The sequence below is a fragment of the Cloeon dipterum genome, chromosome X (assembly GCF_949628265.1).
Source record: "Cloeon dipterum chromosome X, ieCloDipt1.1, whole genome shotgun sequence".
NCBI classification, from domain to species: Eukaryota; Metazoa; Arthropoda; class Insecta; order Ephemeroptera; family Baetidae; genus Cloeon; species Cloeon dipterum.
This window is the reverse complement of record NC_088790.1, coordinates 27942707-27960501: the sequence shown is the minus strand read 5'-3', so window position 1 is coordinate 27960501 and position 17795 is coordinate 27942707. Positions and strand designations below refer to the sequence as shown.

The 17795-nt window shown below is 40.1% G+C and overlaps 1 protein-coding gene across 1 annotated transcript; it reads left to right on the top strand.

Moving 5' to 3' along the window:
* Positions 1 to 2886: 2886 nt before the first annotated feature.
* Positions 2887 to 15568, top strand: Oseg2 (intraflagellar transport protein Oseg2). Its single transcript, XM_065494841.1, has 27 exons — positions 2887 to 2944; positions 2999 to 3142; positions 3868 to 3980; positions 4031 to 4216; positions 4269 to 4356; positions 4812 to 5029; positions 5084 to 5248; positions 5917 to 6046; positions 6113 to 6446; positions 6876 to 7213; positions 8107 to 8240; positions 8294 to 8454; positions 8510 to 8656; positions 8717 to 8897; positions 9246 to 9606; positions 10180 to 10324; positions 10377 to 10567; positions 10908 to 11240; positions 11365 to 11519; positions 11571 to 11751; positions 12078 to 12399; positions 12842 to 12986; positions 13686 to 13884; positions 13966 to 14145; positions 14228 to 14428; positions 14924 to 15160; positions 15294 to 15568. The coding sequence occupies exons 1-27, from the start codon at positions 2906 to 2908 to the stop codon at positions 15558 to 15560; spliced, it is 5295 nt and encodes a 1764-aa protein (XP_065350913.1). The 5' UTR covers positions 2887 to 2905; the 3' UTR covers positions 15561 to 15568.
* Positions 15569 to 17795: the final 2227 nt, after the last annotated feature.

Genomic DNA, 17795 nt, shown 5'->3' with positions numbered 1-17795 from the left:
ATTGAAGCTATACAAATCTATTTTTTATTTTCAGTAGGGTTGCGATTTTTAATTTTAAAAATATCTTGTAAAAATGACTGTAGGTACAATTTTGCAGTTTGTCCCGTTAAATTTAATTTTCAGATTCTGTATGAAAATAACAAAGAATAAAATTACGGAAAAAGCTAAAAAAAACTTTATTTGTTTTTGATTTTGAAATAATCGGCTTAATTTTTGCTTTTAAAAACTACACAGTTCAGTAAACTAGAGTTAAACAAATTAAATTCGCAGCTAATTTTAGTATCTTGGATTTCTGGATTTATTTGAAAATAATTCTTTGGAATTTAAATTGATGTTTCGCATTTGAACCATGACCAAAAAGGAAGAATGCGCCTCTTTTGATACTCTCTGGCATAAAATCAACACGCACTTGATTGTTTCACGGGTTAACCCGTTCACAAACAAACACGTCGAAAGTGCGAGGGCGTACTAAATTGAAAGCAACAGTTCCCAGTTCCCACACACCTCGCACACGAAGACAAATGAGCCCAAATCCAAAGCACACACGGTGCGGATGATGGGCCTTTTTGTCTGAAAGCGTCAAGAGCGAGAGAGGCCAATTGTTTTCCTTCGCCTCAAATGACACGCGGCGTGGCACATTTTTTTAACTCAATTTGCGCCACATCAAATTCTGAGAAGAGCGCGGTAATGGGACAAAAAGCTGCGGTCTGATGATGATGGCCCAAAAGTAATTTCATTACGTGCACAAAAACGCTTGTGCACGTATATGTATACATGTCTGTACATCAAATAATAATGCGTTATATTGCGCGCACGGCGTCGCTATGTACGAAAGAGCAACAATAAAATTGCTTCTGAAAGCGAAAAGAGAGGAAAAGTGCTCGCAAGGTCGGTCACGTGAGCCTCTCTTAAAACTTGGAGAGCTTTTCAAAAATTTGCGCTTCCATAAGTCTGCTATTAAAGTGGAATGAGGAATGATACAAGGCAACAGTTGAAAATTATTTGAATTGTTGGATGCCATCAACAATTTGCTCAACAATTTGCAATGATAAAAAAGACGTTCCTACGATAAAAATTCATATTTTGCCAATTTTCTCCAAAATGTACAGTGCTTGAACATATTTTCTTGGCATATTCCGATTCCTCTCGTCGAGATCTGTCCAATTGTGTATGCCACTTATTGGGGAAACTCTTGGTTTTCAAATTAAATCGGATTTCAAGTAAGGAGACAGCCATTACCATTTGAAACTTTCCAGGCAATTTTCTAAAAAAAATACAGTGCTTCTTAGGTCAATTTAGGCTTTAATTAATCCTAAGGGATGAGTTTATGAATTGGCAACAACAACAAGCATTTTCCAGGCTTTTGCAGTATCACTCCTTTTGATAGTATTTTGAATTTAGAAATTAATTTTATTGCAGCAAATTCGATTATCGTGCTTTTCACCGCTTGCATTTTTTTAATTTATTGATAAAATATTTTTTATCCTGGCTACACATAGTCGTTTCCGTTTTATAAACGTTTTTATAAACAGTACCTGTCAATTAAATAAGCTACAAATACTGCAGAATAATGTAATTCGTTATATTTATAATGTTAAACGTGGCCAAAAACTATCTGATCTCTATACAAAATGTCAAATATTAAATGTAGTCGATAGGAGAAATCTGCACGTGTTAGTGCAGACACACAAAATTCTGTATACAAAAATTGTCCGCCTTATCTGTGCCATTTAGCAACCAAAATGTACGATGTAAATCTTTTTGGCAGGACAAGAGCGCATCAAATGAAACTACTAGCCCCATTTGTAAGTGTCGAAGTGCCCGAAAACTGTTTTCAAGTGCAGAGCTACCGCCCCTGGAACAATCTTCCGCCGAATTTGTGTCTCAACGGAAACCAAAGTGCATTCAAGGAATTTTTAAAAGAACAGTACCTCAAGAAATATTGAATCACCTCTCTTTTATACAATTATGTTCAAACTGATATTATTTTGTCTGGGGCAAAATAGCCCTGCAGAACCATAATAAAGATTACTTTGAAACTAAAATGGAACAGCACTATTTGTTCCCATTCTTTTTAAAACCCAAAAGCAAGGAAAGAAAATTATTTCAGAAGGTCAACTTTATTTTTCAATTTTAGTTTTCGGATTTAAAAAGGCTTTTTTATAATTTAATAGCAATAAAGACAAAGAGTATTTAGATTATCATAGAAGTTAAATGCTTTCGTTTTCAATCTGTGAATTTTAAAAATTCTGGATTGGTGCATGGAAACTGACCCGCGCGGTATTTTAGAAGAAGATAGCAGGTGTTACGGCTGCTCCCAAGACTCAGATCAGCAGTAATTTAGCCGTTGCAGAGCATTTTTTGCCTCTCTGGCCGTGAAAAACAATTGCAATAAAAAAAAGACGGATTTCATATGAATGTCCAAATGTTAATTCAGTTAATATTTAAAGAAAATGTTTCAATCTTGAAATAAAGGAAACAAAAATACTTCACAACAGGAATGTTATTGTGTTATGTTCACAATTAATCACAATGACTTCACTTTTCTACGCTATGAAAATGATTTCACGCGCTGATATTATTTTTTGCTTCATTCCATTGTTTTGGCCCCCAAAAAATTACATCCAGGGTAGCGCGCGGTAATTGTATTTCGACTGTCAATTATTCTCGACTCATTTATCAGGCGCACAGGTGTGGATAATTTTCGGCTCGAATCGCAATTAGGAGCGTGTCTAGCCGAGGGGTTGCTAGGGTGCCGCCGCGGCCACAACACGCGGTTTCCTGGTTACCCGGGGGTGGCACGCTCTGCTGAACACCGGGGTAATTTGAAAAACGCAGCGCATTCCACCGACAACACGTGATACGTTTCATTGTTTTCGTAAAAAAGTGCTTTTGCTGCAACAATATGAGGATCAAGTTTAGCAAAACCTTTTTGACAGCCCAGGTAAACTCCTTTTTATTATTGTAACAATACATTTAGATTGGGTTCGAATTTCAGAATCATGGAACGAAAATAACCGCTCTGGCATGGTCTCCAAATAATCTGAAGCTTGCCGCTTGCAGCTCGGAAAGAGTGATTTTGCTCTTTGACGACAGTGGCGAGAGGAAAGATAAATTTGCTACTAAGCCAGCGGATCCAAAGGTTTTATAAAAATATTTATTTTTAATTAAAGAGGAATTATACTGCAAAAACCTGGAAAATGCTTGTTTCCAATGCATAAACTCATCCCTTAGGATTCAGTTAAAACCTAAATTGACCTAAGAAGCACTGCAATTTTTTGAGAAAATTGGTTGCGAAGTTACCGTGCTTTTCAAATGGTAATGGCTGTCTCCTTACTTGAAATCCGATTTAATTTCAAAACCAAGAGTTTCCCCAATAAGTGGCATACACAATTGGACAGATCTCAACGAGAGGAATCGAAATATGCCAAGAAAATATGTTCAAGCGCTGTAAATTTTGGAGAAAATTGGCAAAATTTGAATTTTTATTGTAGGAAGGTCCTTTTTTATTATTGCAAATTGTTGAACAAATTGTTGATGGCATCCAACAATTCAAATAATTGTCAATTGTTGCCATGTATCATTCCACTTTAATTTCAATCATTATTATCTTTGATTATATTGATTTTTATTTTGTATTAATACTTTCTGTTCCAATTATCAAATTTATTTTATGAAAAATCTCTGGTTCAAATTTTTCTGTCAGTCCTGAAATATTATAATCAAATAAAATAATAAATTACCTTCGTCCACATGTTACTCATGGGGTGATACAACAAAATTTTGGAACTAAAGGGTCTTTACTTAAAATTAATGACAAAAAAAAATATATTGATGCACGAATAAATAATGGAAGCCTTTTCACAGTCGGGGAAAAATAGTTATGCAGTGACCGGCCTCGCGTTTTCCCCAGACTCGACCAAATTGGCTGTAGCCCAGAGTGACCACATGGTGTACGTCTACAGAATAGGCGAAGAATGGTCAGCAAATTATTATTTTAATTGACTAAACTAATAACTCAATAAATCAGGGGTGAGAAGAAAGTGATTTGCAACAAATTCAGCCAGAGCAGTGCGGTGACCTCGATTGTGTGGCTTTCGGAAGGATTTCTCGTGTGCGCCCTGTACGATGGCAAGATCAGGGAGTGCGTCCTGAAGGCCAACAAGGCGCGCACCCTGTACGCCGGGAACTCCATGGCAGTCGCACTCGCACCAAAGTATATAGAGCGCCAAACATAAGTTTTTTTCTTAATTAAATCAATTTCGCAGTACAAGGGGAACCGGATTTTTGTCTGGCCACCTGGATGGAACTATCGCCCGCTACTACATGACGGAAGACGCATACATGGAGCAACAAGTAAGAATAATATACCATGGAGGATAATAAAAATAAATCTTTGCAAGGGATGATGATTTTCGCATCAAAACTTAATATTTGAGTTTATTTCGAGCAGCGGGGACCAGATTCGTGCGACGCGCAGATATGGCGTCCGGTGGAGTATGGCGCGAAAAAACGGTCACGTGAAAACGCGCGAAAAGAACCAAGTTTTCGTCATAATTTGCATAACTTGAACTAATTGTGTCTTTTGGATCGTAAAAACAAACTCTTGACACTCTTACGACAATTCAAAGAGAGCTTTTTGCTTCCCACATTCAGACGCCATCTTGGATCTGCGCAGTGCAAACCAATTTTAATGCACATCTGGCCCCCGCTGATTTTGAGTGGGATGAAATTGTCCATAAAATGAGATTAACAAGAAATTATTCAACGAAACTACGAAAATTCAATTTTTTCTTTTGCTATTTTATCAGGGCCGGATAGCACAGCACCCTGTTCCTCCCTACGCCCTCGTCTGGCCCAACACTGGACACGTGATCGCGGCAGGGTGCGACAAACGGGTGGTCGTCTACGAGAGGGACGGCCAAGTGGCGCAGTCTTTCGACTTTTCACGGGATCCGCACGAGAGGGAATTCACGGTGGCCTGCAACGCACCCAGTGGACAAGCGGCCGCTTTCGGCAGTTACGACAAGTATAGGAATTTAATTTGAAAATTACTTACAGAGTTTGATAAATGTTTGACCAGAATTCAAGTTCTCTTCTGGGACCTGCGGAAAAACGAGTGGGCCTACGAGACGAAGGAGATCAAAAACCTGTACTCGGTCAGTGCGATAACCTGGCGGAGAGACGGGTCAAAGGTCGCTTGCACCGGCCTCTGCGGCTCTATCGAGGTTTTTGAATCGGTTCTCAAGTAAGAAAATTTATTATTATGCGTTATTTTACGTTTGGAAATTTTAAATTGGAATGATACAGAGCAACAATTGAAATTTATTTGAATTGTTGGATGCCATAAACAATTGATCGATAAACAATTTGTTCAACACTTTGCAATAATAAAAAAAGGAACTTCCTACGATAAAAATTCAAATTTTGCCAATTTTCTCCACATATTACAGCGCTTGAACATATTTTCTTGGCATATTTCGATTCCTCTCGTCGAGATCTGTTCAACGGTGAAAGGGCAACAAGCATTTTCCAAGCTTTTGCAGTACCATTCCTCTTTAAATAAAAGCCTCTCATTGATGAATTCATTTTTTTCGTGTTAAAATTACCCCAAGAAGAATTAAATTGGACCATAAAAATCCAGATTCACCCTTCAGGACTTAACCTTGAGGAAAATTTCAAAATAGTCCTAAACCATGCAGCTGGAAGAAACTTTCCTTTTATGCAGTTTAGACTCTTTGAATTTTAAAATTTGCTGTTGTTTGCTACTGCTTTTTTAAAATTTACATTGATTTGGAAATATTTAGTTAAAAACATTTAGACATTTACATTTTACAGTCCACCCGCTAAACTAACAAAAACAGCTTTTTATAAGATAACATTTGATGATTTTCTTCTAATTTGACAAAATTGCAGACGTACCGTTTGGAAAAACAAGTTTGAAATGATCTACGTAGCGCCGAGCCAGGTGCTGGTGCGGCCTCTGCAGGGTGAGCAGCAGCGCGGCGTCATTTTGCGGTCCAAGCTTGGCCACGAAATCTCGGAAGTGCGTATATTTTCCCTTGACCTGACCACTACTAACCTCTCTAAAACTCGGGTTTGTCGCGTCCAGGTTCGGATTGCGGGGGTGAACGACCAGTTCCTGATCGCTCGCACCTCGCACTCGATCCTGCTGGGCGACATGGCGCGGAACCTGCTGAGCGAAGTGCCATGGGTGTCTCCGCACGGCAGCGAGAAGTTCTCCTTCGACAATCCGACCGTGTGTCTCATCTTCCACGCCGGGGAACTCAGCCTGGTCGAGTACGGCAACAACAGCATCTTGGCCTCGGTGCGCACCGAGTTCATGAATCCGCACCTCATCAGCGTGCGCATCAACGAGAGGCAAATGCGCGAGGAGGACAACAAGAAGATGGCCTATTTGCTCGACTTGAAAACCATCAGCATCAGTAATAATTGCCAAATATTAGGCTATTTACCGAAATATTTTCTTATACTAGCGAATTTAAGTCGTTTCTTTAGGCTGAAAAGTTTAATAATTTTTTTAAGACCAAATAAATTATTTCTAAGCTAAAATGTTCGTTCCTAAAAAAGGAAAGGGGTGAAAAAATGGCGCGAAAAACGTTCACGTAAAAATGCGCGAAAAAAGCAAGTTTTCGTCAATACTGTGACATAATTTGAATTACTCTTAACTAATTGTGTCTTTTGGATCGTAAAAACAAACTCTTGACACTCGTACGGCAATCCAAAGAGATAACTTTTTGTTTCGCACATTCAGACGCCATCTTGGATCTGCGCAGTGCGAACCAATTTTATCGCACATCTGGACCCCGCTGCTTTTTAGTTGATAAATCGTAAAATATGTTTAATTTCCGCAGTTGATTTGATAAGTGGTTCGGTGATGGGTCAAATGTCGCACGACGCGCGAATAAACTGGCTGGAGTTGAGCGAGCCGGCCGACAAACTGCTCTTCCGCGACTCGAAACTGCGTCTGTGGCTGCTGCCCGTGAGCAACCTGCACCCCCGGGCGTGGCACAAAACGCCCCTGCTGGCCAACTGCTCGTTCGTGCAGTGGGTGAGCGGCAGCGACGTGGTGGTCGCGCAGTCCGGCCCTGTCCTCTGCGTCTGGTACAACCTGGACTCGACCGAAGGCGCCACGCAGGTTCCGATCAAGGGCGATGTGGTCGAGGTTGTCAGGGATGAGGGAAAGACTGAGGTAATTGTAATACAGATTCATTTTAAATCAAATTGACCAGTTGCATAAACCCTAAGTGTTCGAAGCCGCCAACAGATGGCGCCACCGTAGACTTTCGATTTTAAGGCACTTCCGCTGCGATTTCAGACTCAATCTAGCTATTGTGCATTCTTCAATTAATTTGCTAGTTTTTGACGTGCTGAAAACCAAAATCGGTTCAGCCAATCGCCGTAGAATCGTGAAAACTAATTTTTAAAATAAAAAAATCTCTTCCAACGTTTCTACGGCGAATGGCTGAACCGATTTTGGTTTTCAGCACGTCAAAAATTAGCAAATTAATGAAAAAAAGTTAAATAGCTAGATTGAGTCTGAAATTGCAGCGGAAATGCCTTAAAATTGCTTAAAACAACATTTTTAAGAAAGTCTGTGGTTGCGCCATCTGTTGGCGGCTTCAATAACTAAGGGTTTATGCAACTGGTCAATTTAGTAGAAAAATTGAACAGTAAGATTTATTTAGTATTTTTTAGAATTTAATTATTTATACTACTTCTGTTTGATTGGATTGATATTTTTTTAGCAAAGTCTAGAAAGCTATATAAATTTAAACTTTGGCAGCCTATCATGCATTGGAAGAGTGATTTACACAAATTGAATTTGTTTTACTATGTTCAGAATATTATGGCAGCTTACCTGTTCGATAAAATCATCAATTTTACTCACTAAATACCAAAAAAGAGGAATTTTGTTGAAAATATTCAAAATAAACTCAGGATGGAGACACCAATTTGAATTATGTATCTATTTTTCAACAAATTGATTGAAAATGAAGGAGCCATTAATGGATGATAAATAAAATAATTTAGATTTTCAAAATGGAGACGATAAACGATGGAGGTTCTCATTTATTGATTTAGGTCATTGTTGAAGAAGCACGTGGGCAGAAAGTAGCTTATTCCTTGGACGAGGGAATGGTCGAGTTTGGAACAGCCCTTCAGGACGGAAACTTTGAGAGAGCTTTAAAATATCTGGAGACCTTGCCGGCTAATGAGTATATATTCCAATAAATAAATTAAAAAAATTATATTATATTCTTAATTTTAGTGACACTCAGGAGACAATGTGGAGGTCCTTGGCCACAACAACCTTGGAGGCGCAGCAGCTAAAAATCGCACACAAGTGCTACGAACGTTTAGGAAATAAGGCACGAAGCACGTACCTGGCGAAAACGATTAAGATCGCAGAGGAATTTGCTGAGAAATTTGGTATGTGCAGTGTGTTTTTGATCATATATATATTTAAAATTTAAATGTTCGAAAGGAGGCGACGGAATGAACTGTCCAGAGGTGCAAGCACGGCTGCTGATGCTTGACAAGCAATTTCGGGCTGCTGAAGAGGTGTACCTTCAGTCAGGGGACGTGAGCTCGGCTGTGAAAATGTACGAGCAGTTCTGCATGTTTGAAGAAGGTGATTTTTTTTTTTATCCAAATTCGCCTTTGACCCTAACTTTAATTTGCTATCTTTAAGCTCTGGATGTGGCTGAAAGGTACGGCAGTCCTGAGCAAGGCGCCCTGAGGCAGAAACTGGAAAAGTGGTACGCAGAAACGATGCAGGAAGACAAAGCTGGCGAGAGGAAGGAGCAGGAGGGACTTTACCTTGAGGCCATTGAGCTCTACCTTAAATCTGAAATGCCGAAAAAGGCGCTCAGGTACAATCCTTAAAAATTTATTTAATATGCATGAATCTCCTGGTTAAAATAATTAATTTCTGTAATCTGTTTTAAATTACTTGGTGAAGAAGGCATTCTTTAACAAACAAAAGTATTTTATAAATCACAAAACAAAAATAACCCATACATTTTTAGAACATTTCCAAGACGTGCGAATAATTCAATATTTTGTTTTTACTAAAAAGATTTTATTCTGTTATTTTTCCACTGTTATTTCATCTTTAAGGGGATTCTTATTTCCTCTCTCCCCTTTCCACCTTGGAAATATTTATTTTTAGGAATAAAATTGAATAAATAAACGCAACAAAATTATTATTGTGCTGCCAGGACGTTGCTGAAGGAAACGTCACTGCTTCAGGACGACATCCTGGTGGGCAAAGTGGCGAACGCCCTGGGGAAATCAAGCCAGATGGAGCTGGCGGGCGACCTGTGGAGCCGAGTGTCCCGGCAGGACAAGGCGCTGGAGTGCTTCAAGCTGGGAGGCGCCTTCTCGAAGGCGGTGCAGATCTGCCGGGAAATGCGGCCGGCGGACGTGGTCAAGCTGGAGGGCGAGTGGGCCGACTACCTCATGGGCCAGCGTCAGTTCGACGCGGCCATCAGCCACTACATCGAGGCCGGACACACGGCCAAGGCGCTCGAGGCCGCCGTCAAAGCTGGACAGTGGAAGAAGGCCAAGCAGATTATCGAGGTGATATTTTTGCCCGGTGTTTTCTCCTTGTTAAAGAGGAATGATACTGCAAAAGCCTGGAAAATGCTTGTTGCCAATGCATAAACTCGTCCCTTAGGATTCAGTTAAAGCCTAAATTGAATTTTTTGAGAAAATTGGTTTGAAAGTAAGCGTGCTTTTCAAATGGTAATGCTGTCTCCTTACTTGAAATCCGATTTAATTTCAAAACCAAGAGTTTCCCCAATAAGTGGCATACACCGTTGGACAGATCTCGACGAGAGGAATCGGAATATGCCAAGAAAATATGTTCAAGCACTGGAAATTTTGGAGAAAAATGGCAAAATTTGAATTTTTACCATAGGAAGGTCCTTTTTACTATTGCAAATTGTTGAACAAATTGTTTATGGCATCCAACAATTCAAATAATTTTCAATTGTTGCCCTGTTTCATTCCACTTTAAACTTTTGTCTATGAATGAAATAAAGTAGAAGATGCAAGAATTGCGATTTTCACAGCCTAAAAAAATCAAATTATATTTTCTGCTTTAAAGTAAATTTATTTATGTGTTAAAATCAAAATCAAATTCATTTCCAGGTTATCGACGACAAGAAAACAGTCAAAAAATATTTCGGCGTTCTCGGAAAGCATTTCGCCAATGAAAAAGACTATCGCAGTGCAGAAAATATGTTTTTGGAAGGCGGTGCAGTAAGCGATGCCGTGGAAATGTACTCAAACGCAGGTAACTAAAAATATATAATTCAACCCTTCATTTCGTGACGTTTTTGCGAAAGGGCAATGGGAAAAAGCGTGGAAGGTGGCGGCCAAGCACATGAGCAATGAGGAGGCAACAAAGATTTTGAACATTCCCGTGGAGAAAATGATATCCAGTGGGAAATTCAGGGATGCGGAGAAACTGTTACTCGTCATGGGCCAGGCCGGCAGAGCTGTCGAAATGTATCGCGAGCAAAAGCGATATGACGAGGTAAACAAATTTATCTACGTGATTATTTTCAAGTAGAATAATATGTAAAGCACTAAATTATTTTATTTCCAGCATGTAATTAATTATTGTAATTAATAAAAATCCATATATCAAGGATACGTGCCTTGATAAATTTATATTATCCCAGGAAGAAAGAGGTTCTATAGATTCAAAGTGATTCTATATTACCTTTCCTTTTTAAACATTCGATTTTCCAATCGTCAAAGCGGAATTTTAATAAAAATGGATGATTAAATTTGCTAAAATAGATATTTTTATTTTTTCAGTTGGTGCATAAAAATCCTTATTTGTTTATTTTTGTTTAATTATAATTTTTTAGATGTGTCGAGTGGCGAGCACTCACCTTTCCGTGGAAGAGTGCAAGCAACTGCAGCAGGTGGTGGCGTCAGAGCTGCAAGCGAGCAAGGCCTGGCGCGCGTCCGAGAAGCTGCTCTGCACGGCTGGCGACTGGAAAGCGGCCGTGGCCATGTACAGGGCGCAGAACATGTGGGAGGACGCGCTCAGGGTGGCCAAGAGCCAGGGCGGCACTTCTGCCTGGCGCAACATCGCCTTCCTCTGGGCCATGGAGCTCGGAGGGCAGGCCGCAGTCAGGCTGCTCGATAGACTCGCGCTGCTCGACTTCGCCATTGAACACGCCTGCGACAATTACCAGGTTTGATGATAATAATAATAATTGGAAAATTCCAGTTAAATTCAAATTTAAAAGGATAGATAAAAAATAACGAAGGAAATTTTTAAAAAAACGAAAAAATTTAATTAGAGCTCCATTTCCTCAGTTTGACTTTGCCTTCGATTTGAGTCGGCAAGCACAGCCGTCGAAAATGAGCGAAATCCACTACAAGTATGCACTCGCTCTGGAAGATGACGGCAAATTTCAAGACGCCGAGGAACATTTTATCAAGTCTGGGAAACCTAAAGAAGCGATTCACATGTGATTTTTCGTCAAAAACCTCTCCTGGTTTTAAATCATTTTCTTTTCCAGGTATGTCCACGGACAAAACTTCGACAAAGCTCTTAAGATCGCCGAGGAGCACTCTCCGGAAGATGTTAATGACGTTCTGGAGGCCCAAGCGAAAATCGCGCTGGCCAATAGCGATATGCCCACTTTTGAAGCACTCATGATCAGAGCCCAGCGCGCTGAATTCGTAATTCAGCAATATAAAGTATGTTTTATTGAAGCAAAAAATTTAATATTATTCTACGGAAATTTATAGAACTGTAGCAGATTCATCTATAGAATTAAATTTGTTAAAATGGTACCGAGAAACATTTATAAATCTCTAAATTGAACTATTGAAATTTGATTTCCTCGCTAACTTCTTAAAAAAGTTTATTTTAAAATAAACGGTATTAATAAAATGCCAGACCAATAATTTTACATCAGAGTAAGTTACCTGCTGGAACAAAATTTATAACTAAATTAAATTAAAAATCGCATATCAATTTAAATAATAGAAATTATTAATTAATAAAAATATAATTTAATTAGGAAAACGGCAACTGGATGGACGCGTTGCGCGTTTGCCGGGAGCACCTGCCAACGAAGCTGGCCACCTTGGAGGCGCAGTACAAGCGTGAAACGGGCCAGAGAGGCCGCGGAGGCGGTGGTGGCGAGGGGGCCTCCGTGCTGGTCGAGGCCCGGAAGCTGGAGGAGGCTGGCCACCAGCAGAAGGCCATCGACCACCTGCTGCGGGTGTCGCCCAAGAACTGCGGAGATGCGAGCATCATCGCAAAGGCGTGGATCAGGGCCATTGAACTGGTCATCAAATACGCAGGAGAAGACGAGGCAAAGAAACTTGCTAAAAATTATGGTGAGAGAACTAAAGAATCCACCCTGCGGATTGGCATTTTTTTTAATTATATATTTTACTGCAAACGAAGCTTTCATAAAAAATATCCTAAAACGAGGACTAAGAAATAAAATTAGACATTTTTAAAAGTCAGATGATGATTGTTTTATAAATCATTAAATACCTTCGCGTTTTTTGTAATTTTTAAAGTCACATTATAGAATTAAAAATAGTTCGATTTAAATTGTTAAAGCTCGGTTTTGGACTATCTATATGGTGTTCAAACATAAATTAATTTCGAGATTTGCGGTGATTAGCTGTCAAAATGTTACTAGGAAAAGCACAGAAGGAAAATAGCCAATCTTCTTAATTTCGTAACCCTGCTCTTGATCAGAGATTAAAAACAGGAAACTTCGCATTTTTAATTAAATATAATAGCTGTCAAAATTGTTTTCAATGTTAGGTTCGCAGTTAGTTCGCATGGATCAGCACGCGGCAGCTGCCCAGATGCTTCTGAGCACTGACCTGGTGCAAGAAGCTGTCGAGGTGCTGATGGCCGCCGGGGAGTGGAACAAGGCCAGGAAAATCGCACAGCAGCTCGAGCCAGCGTAAGTGACATTCCTCAAACCCAAAATAAATAAAATCATTTTGCTCACGGTAAGACCGGGGCCAACAGATTTTCTTTTCATTTTTGTCAAAATTAATTGCCATAATTTATCGAGATAAATTTGATTTCAAAATATGAAATATATCGTCAGTTTTCTCAGAATTTTGATGGCGGAAAATTTAATCCCCCAAAATTGTAATATGATAGTTTTGTATTTTGACTAAATTTGTTTCCGTTTTTCCGGGATAAATTTGGCTCAGTATTAATTCAGAGAAAATTAGTGAAATATTGCGCTATGTTAGCTAATTTTCTTTTAATTGAATGAGTTGGAAGCATTTCTTTAAGTCAATTTTTTTATTTCACCGATCTTCATATTTTGAAAACATCAGCTACCAATAATTTTAGGGGTGAATTTGGCGTTTAAATAATCGAAAGAAATTGAAAACAAAGCAATCAGACAATTTTCCTTAAATTCCGAGACCGGAACTCTTTTCTTCTGGTGTAATTTTATTTTTTTAATTTTCGAAATGAAGATGACAAACGAAAGGTGGGTTTTTCCATGATGATTGATTCTTCAAAAAATTTTTATCATAAAAGCGGGTTTCTTGTAGAATAAAGGGTGAGTTCTGGCGCTTTTTTGAGGTTTAGTGCGGGCACCTGATAATTAATAGTTGTTGCTAAAGCGATAGGAACTGCGCAGGTTGGAGCAATACGTGGAAAAAGGCTACGAATCGTGGCTGAAGTCGCAGGGCCGAACGGAGCAGTTGGCCGACATGGACGTGGCGGAGGCGATCGAGGTGCTGGCGCAGCAGGAGCAGTGGACCAAGTGCAAGCAGGTGGCCCAGGAGAACGGCGGCCTCAGCACCTACCTGGTGCTGCACGCGACGCACCTCCTCAAGGCACGTTTAACTCCAATAATGACCAACACTCGTCGATGCAGCAGCAGCAGTGATATAACTCTTTTTTTATAATATTTACAGAACCACAAGCCGTTGGAGGCCCTCCAGGTCTACGCGGACAACCAGCCCATCCCGACCCTGGACTCTGGCACTCTGAGTACTGTCCGCATGATTGCCCTCGCAGTCCTGGGGTGGCCCAACCTGACAGGCAGTGACAGCTACCAGTATTGGTCGGCTTTGCGGGATATCCTTCTCCAAATGGTGAATGAATGAATCAAAAACATAAAAATCAACCATTGAAACTAAATGTAAGAATATTAAATGTAATTTCCTCAATGTTTAGAGTGAAGATTTCCAATCGACTCCGAAGTATGCTGAGATCAGGACGCTGTTGACCCTTGCCCACTTTTACGCGATCCGATCTGCATGTCGCGAAGCGGCCGGACTCGAGTCGCTGGCGGCCAAGCTGTCCATTGCGCTGCTTCGCTTCACCGACGTCATTCCGTCCGACAAGGCCTACTTTGAAGCCGGCATGGACGCCAAGGTATTTCAATTTCAACAAAATTACATTCCGAGTGATGGTTATTATACGAAATATCTTTTTTCTTGGTCGTTTTTATTCGTAAAATCAGCGGGGTCCAGATTTGCGATAAAATTGGTTCGCACTGCGCAGATCCAAGATGGCGTCTGACTGTGGAAAGCAAAAAGCTCTCTTTGGATTCTCGTACGAGTGTCAAGAGTTTGTTTTTACGATTCAAATTATGTCACAATATTGACGAAAACTTTGTTCTTTTCGCGCATTTTCGCGTGACAGTTTTTCGCGCCATACTGCACCGGACGCCATATCTGCGCGTCGCACGAATCTGGACCCCGCTGCGTAAAATGTAGTCCAAGAGCCTGTGGGGTATTTTAATAGGCAACCCGCTCGTTGCTCTTGCACTACTTGTTGCATAAAAATTATAAATTGTATAACAATATTCCATTTTCAGAATATTTTTTAAAACAAATTCGTAATTAAATTTATACTTTGATTTACAAGGCCCTTGGCTGGGACAGTGAAGCTTTTGTCTTCCTGAACCGGCTGCTGGACGTGTGCGAGGCCATCGAGGAAGTGGAGTCTGGGGGCGCCGCCACCCTGCTCGACTCGACTGACCTGCAATGCACCGACTTTCCGGTCGACGCCCCTCTCCCTCGGAAAATGACCATTTCGCAGCAGGAGCTGGAGGAAGCCAGGGAGTGGCTGCTCGCCGTGTCCATGGACCAGAAAATCGATCAGGTATAATTTCCTATCCCTTTTTTTATCAGCACGACATCCGTCTTGTTTTTTAATGAATTTAAATTGGTATAAAATTATATTTTTCAATTTGTAAAAAATTATAATTTGCTATTTTTCGTTTTTATTCTTGCAGAATCTGCCGCTGGACTACCGAGGAGTGTACGCGGCGTGCCTTCAGGCGAACGAAGCGGAGCCGTCGGTGGAGATGTGCATTCTGTCTGGCTGGCCGGTGCTGGACGAAAGCGTGCAACTCGGCAGCAACGTGGCCATCAAGCACGAGTGGAACAATTTCCTGCTCGCCTCGCGCACGCACCACGCTACCTCCTTGAACGACGTCTTCAAGTTTTTGGCCAAGTGGTGCGGACACATGCCTGACGGCTTCCAGTTTGGATTGAAATAAAATATAATAAATTATTAAATTACGCCTTGAGTAATTTATTTCTTAATGAAGCCTCTAATTGGACCAATTAAGGTTGGGAACAGAGTGCACTCTTGAATTGCTCGCCTGAGGCTCGAAATGTGCATGCAGCGCGGCGCTGTTTATTTTTATGGCCTGTGAGCCGCCGCCGCCGCCGCCGCTGCCGCCGACTCTCTGACTGAAACAAAGCATAAAGCACCTGTCTCTGCGAGTGAGCAATCGACTGCATCGCCTGGCACGCATTTTTATTATTTTTTTTTTTAATTTAGCCACTGTGGCTGTCGGCTGGCGTCATGCATGCACGCACAGCATGCATGAAATTCTCGTTTGTAAACAGCCAGTGCACGCTATTCAAAGGCAGATGGCAAGTAATTGCAGTTGAAAGGGAAAATTGCGAGCAGAAAATTAATAAAAGAAATTCCGAGTGCGCCACTATCACCTTCGCAACGGATTCAATTGTGTTTAAATGGAAAATGCGCAGAGATATTTATGTGAGAAGGAGTTTGGTTGAAATTAATTTAAAATATTTGTTTTGAAAAAAGAAGCAGTGTAATTTTTGGAGAAAATTGGCTGGAAAGTTAGCGTGCTTTTCAAATGGTAATGGCTGTCTCCTTACTTGAAATCCGATTTAATTTCAAAACCAAGAGTTTCCCCAATAAGTGGCATACCGTTGGACAGATCTCGACGAGATGATTCGGAATATGCCAAGAAAATATGTTCAAGCACTCTAAATTTTGGAGAAAATTGGCAAAATTTGAATTTTTATTATAGGAACGTCCTTTTTTATTATTACAAATTGTTTATGGCATCCAACAATTCGAGTAATTTTCAATTGTTGCCCTGTATCATTCCACTTTAAAGCAGTAAACCATTCAAAAAACAAAGTATTCAAATCAGTGATATTGAATAATTTTTTAAGATTTTTAACCACTAGTTTATGTGAAGGGTTTGGTAAAGAGAAACATAATTTTTTTCTTGTTCGGAAAATCCCGCTGCGTCGTTGCAAACAAAAACCTGTTTTTGCGGGGTTTTCCGCAACTCTGCATCCTTTCCTGAAATATTTGTGAAGGACATAAACCAACAAGACTCAGTCCTTGTCTGAAAAAAAAAATCGAATTAGAAAAAAATCAATTTTTGTGCCACTTACTACGAGACAGCAATTACGATTGCTCAAAATTATAGATATCCTTTATTGGAAATTTAAATTAAATTTGTGACAATTTTGTCTTATTTAGAGCAAAACACAAAACATGATTTTAGTTAAATTCAGAGAACCCTTTTTGCTGGTTTTTTTCCAGCGGTGCATTTTTCGCGCAATGAAAGCAGATGATCCCCGGTTTGGATTGAGAAGTCTGGATTGTCTCTCAAAACTAACTCGTCTCCTCTTGCACGTCCGAAACGGTCTTGGATTTATTTGGGGAAAAGAAATAGGCAATATTTGAACCTTGCTACTCTCTAGAGATCGGGAGGCCAAAACGTTTTCAGACGAAAATATTATTTCTTTTGTTTCCCGGTTAAATTGTTTTGTTAAAACAGTTTTAGTGAACTACTAGACTCATTCAGACCAATCAAACTCAATTTCCTGCAGCCTATAATCAAAGTGTTTGACATTTGACATATGTTTGCGCAAAAGAAAAATCTGAAATCGCATACAATATTCCTTGTGCGGCTTCGTTTTTTCGCAGTTGTCGCCGTTTAGCGAAAGGATCGGATTTCCAGCAGTGTCGAGATCATCGCGACAGATTGCAAATCGAGCGAGAGCTATCACGACATGTGATGAGCGGCGGCAAACTGCGTGCTCTGCTGGTAGTGGATTCGCGACGATATTAACAGCGGCCGGAAATTTGATTTGTCGCTCTTTCAGAAAATCACATCCGCAGAGAGTGAGTTCAGCTTCCGCCTTTTTCGTATAATAGAGAGAGTGTCGCATAAGGAACTTGTACAAGTGTTGCGCACCTGCTGCAAAAATTATGGTTTCTATCGCGAATTCCGATTTTCGTTAATCTTGATGAATTGAGCGAACTCAGGAAAGTAAATTAAGCTTCGAATTAAAAGGGTTTGAAATTCGGCGAGGAAACTATCCTTTTGAGCTCAAATGGCAGATCGTTCCAAGGTTTTTAAGGTGAAGAAATTTTTCAGGTTATATTTTTTGTTAAATGAGCAATTTTATTAGAGGTAATAAAGTGTTGTATATATTTTCGGGAGATTATTATGTTT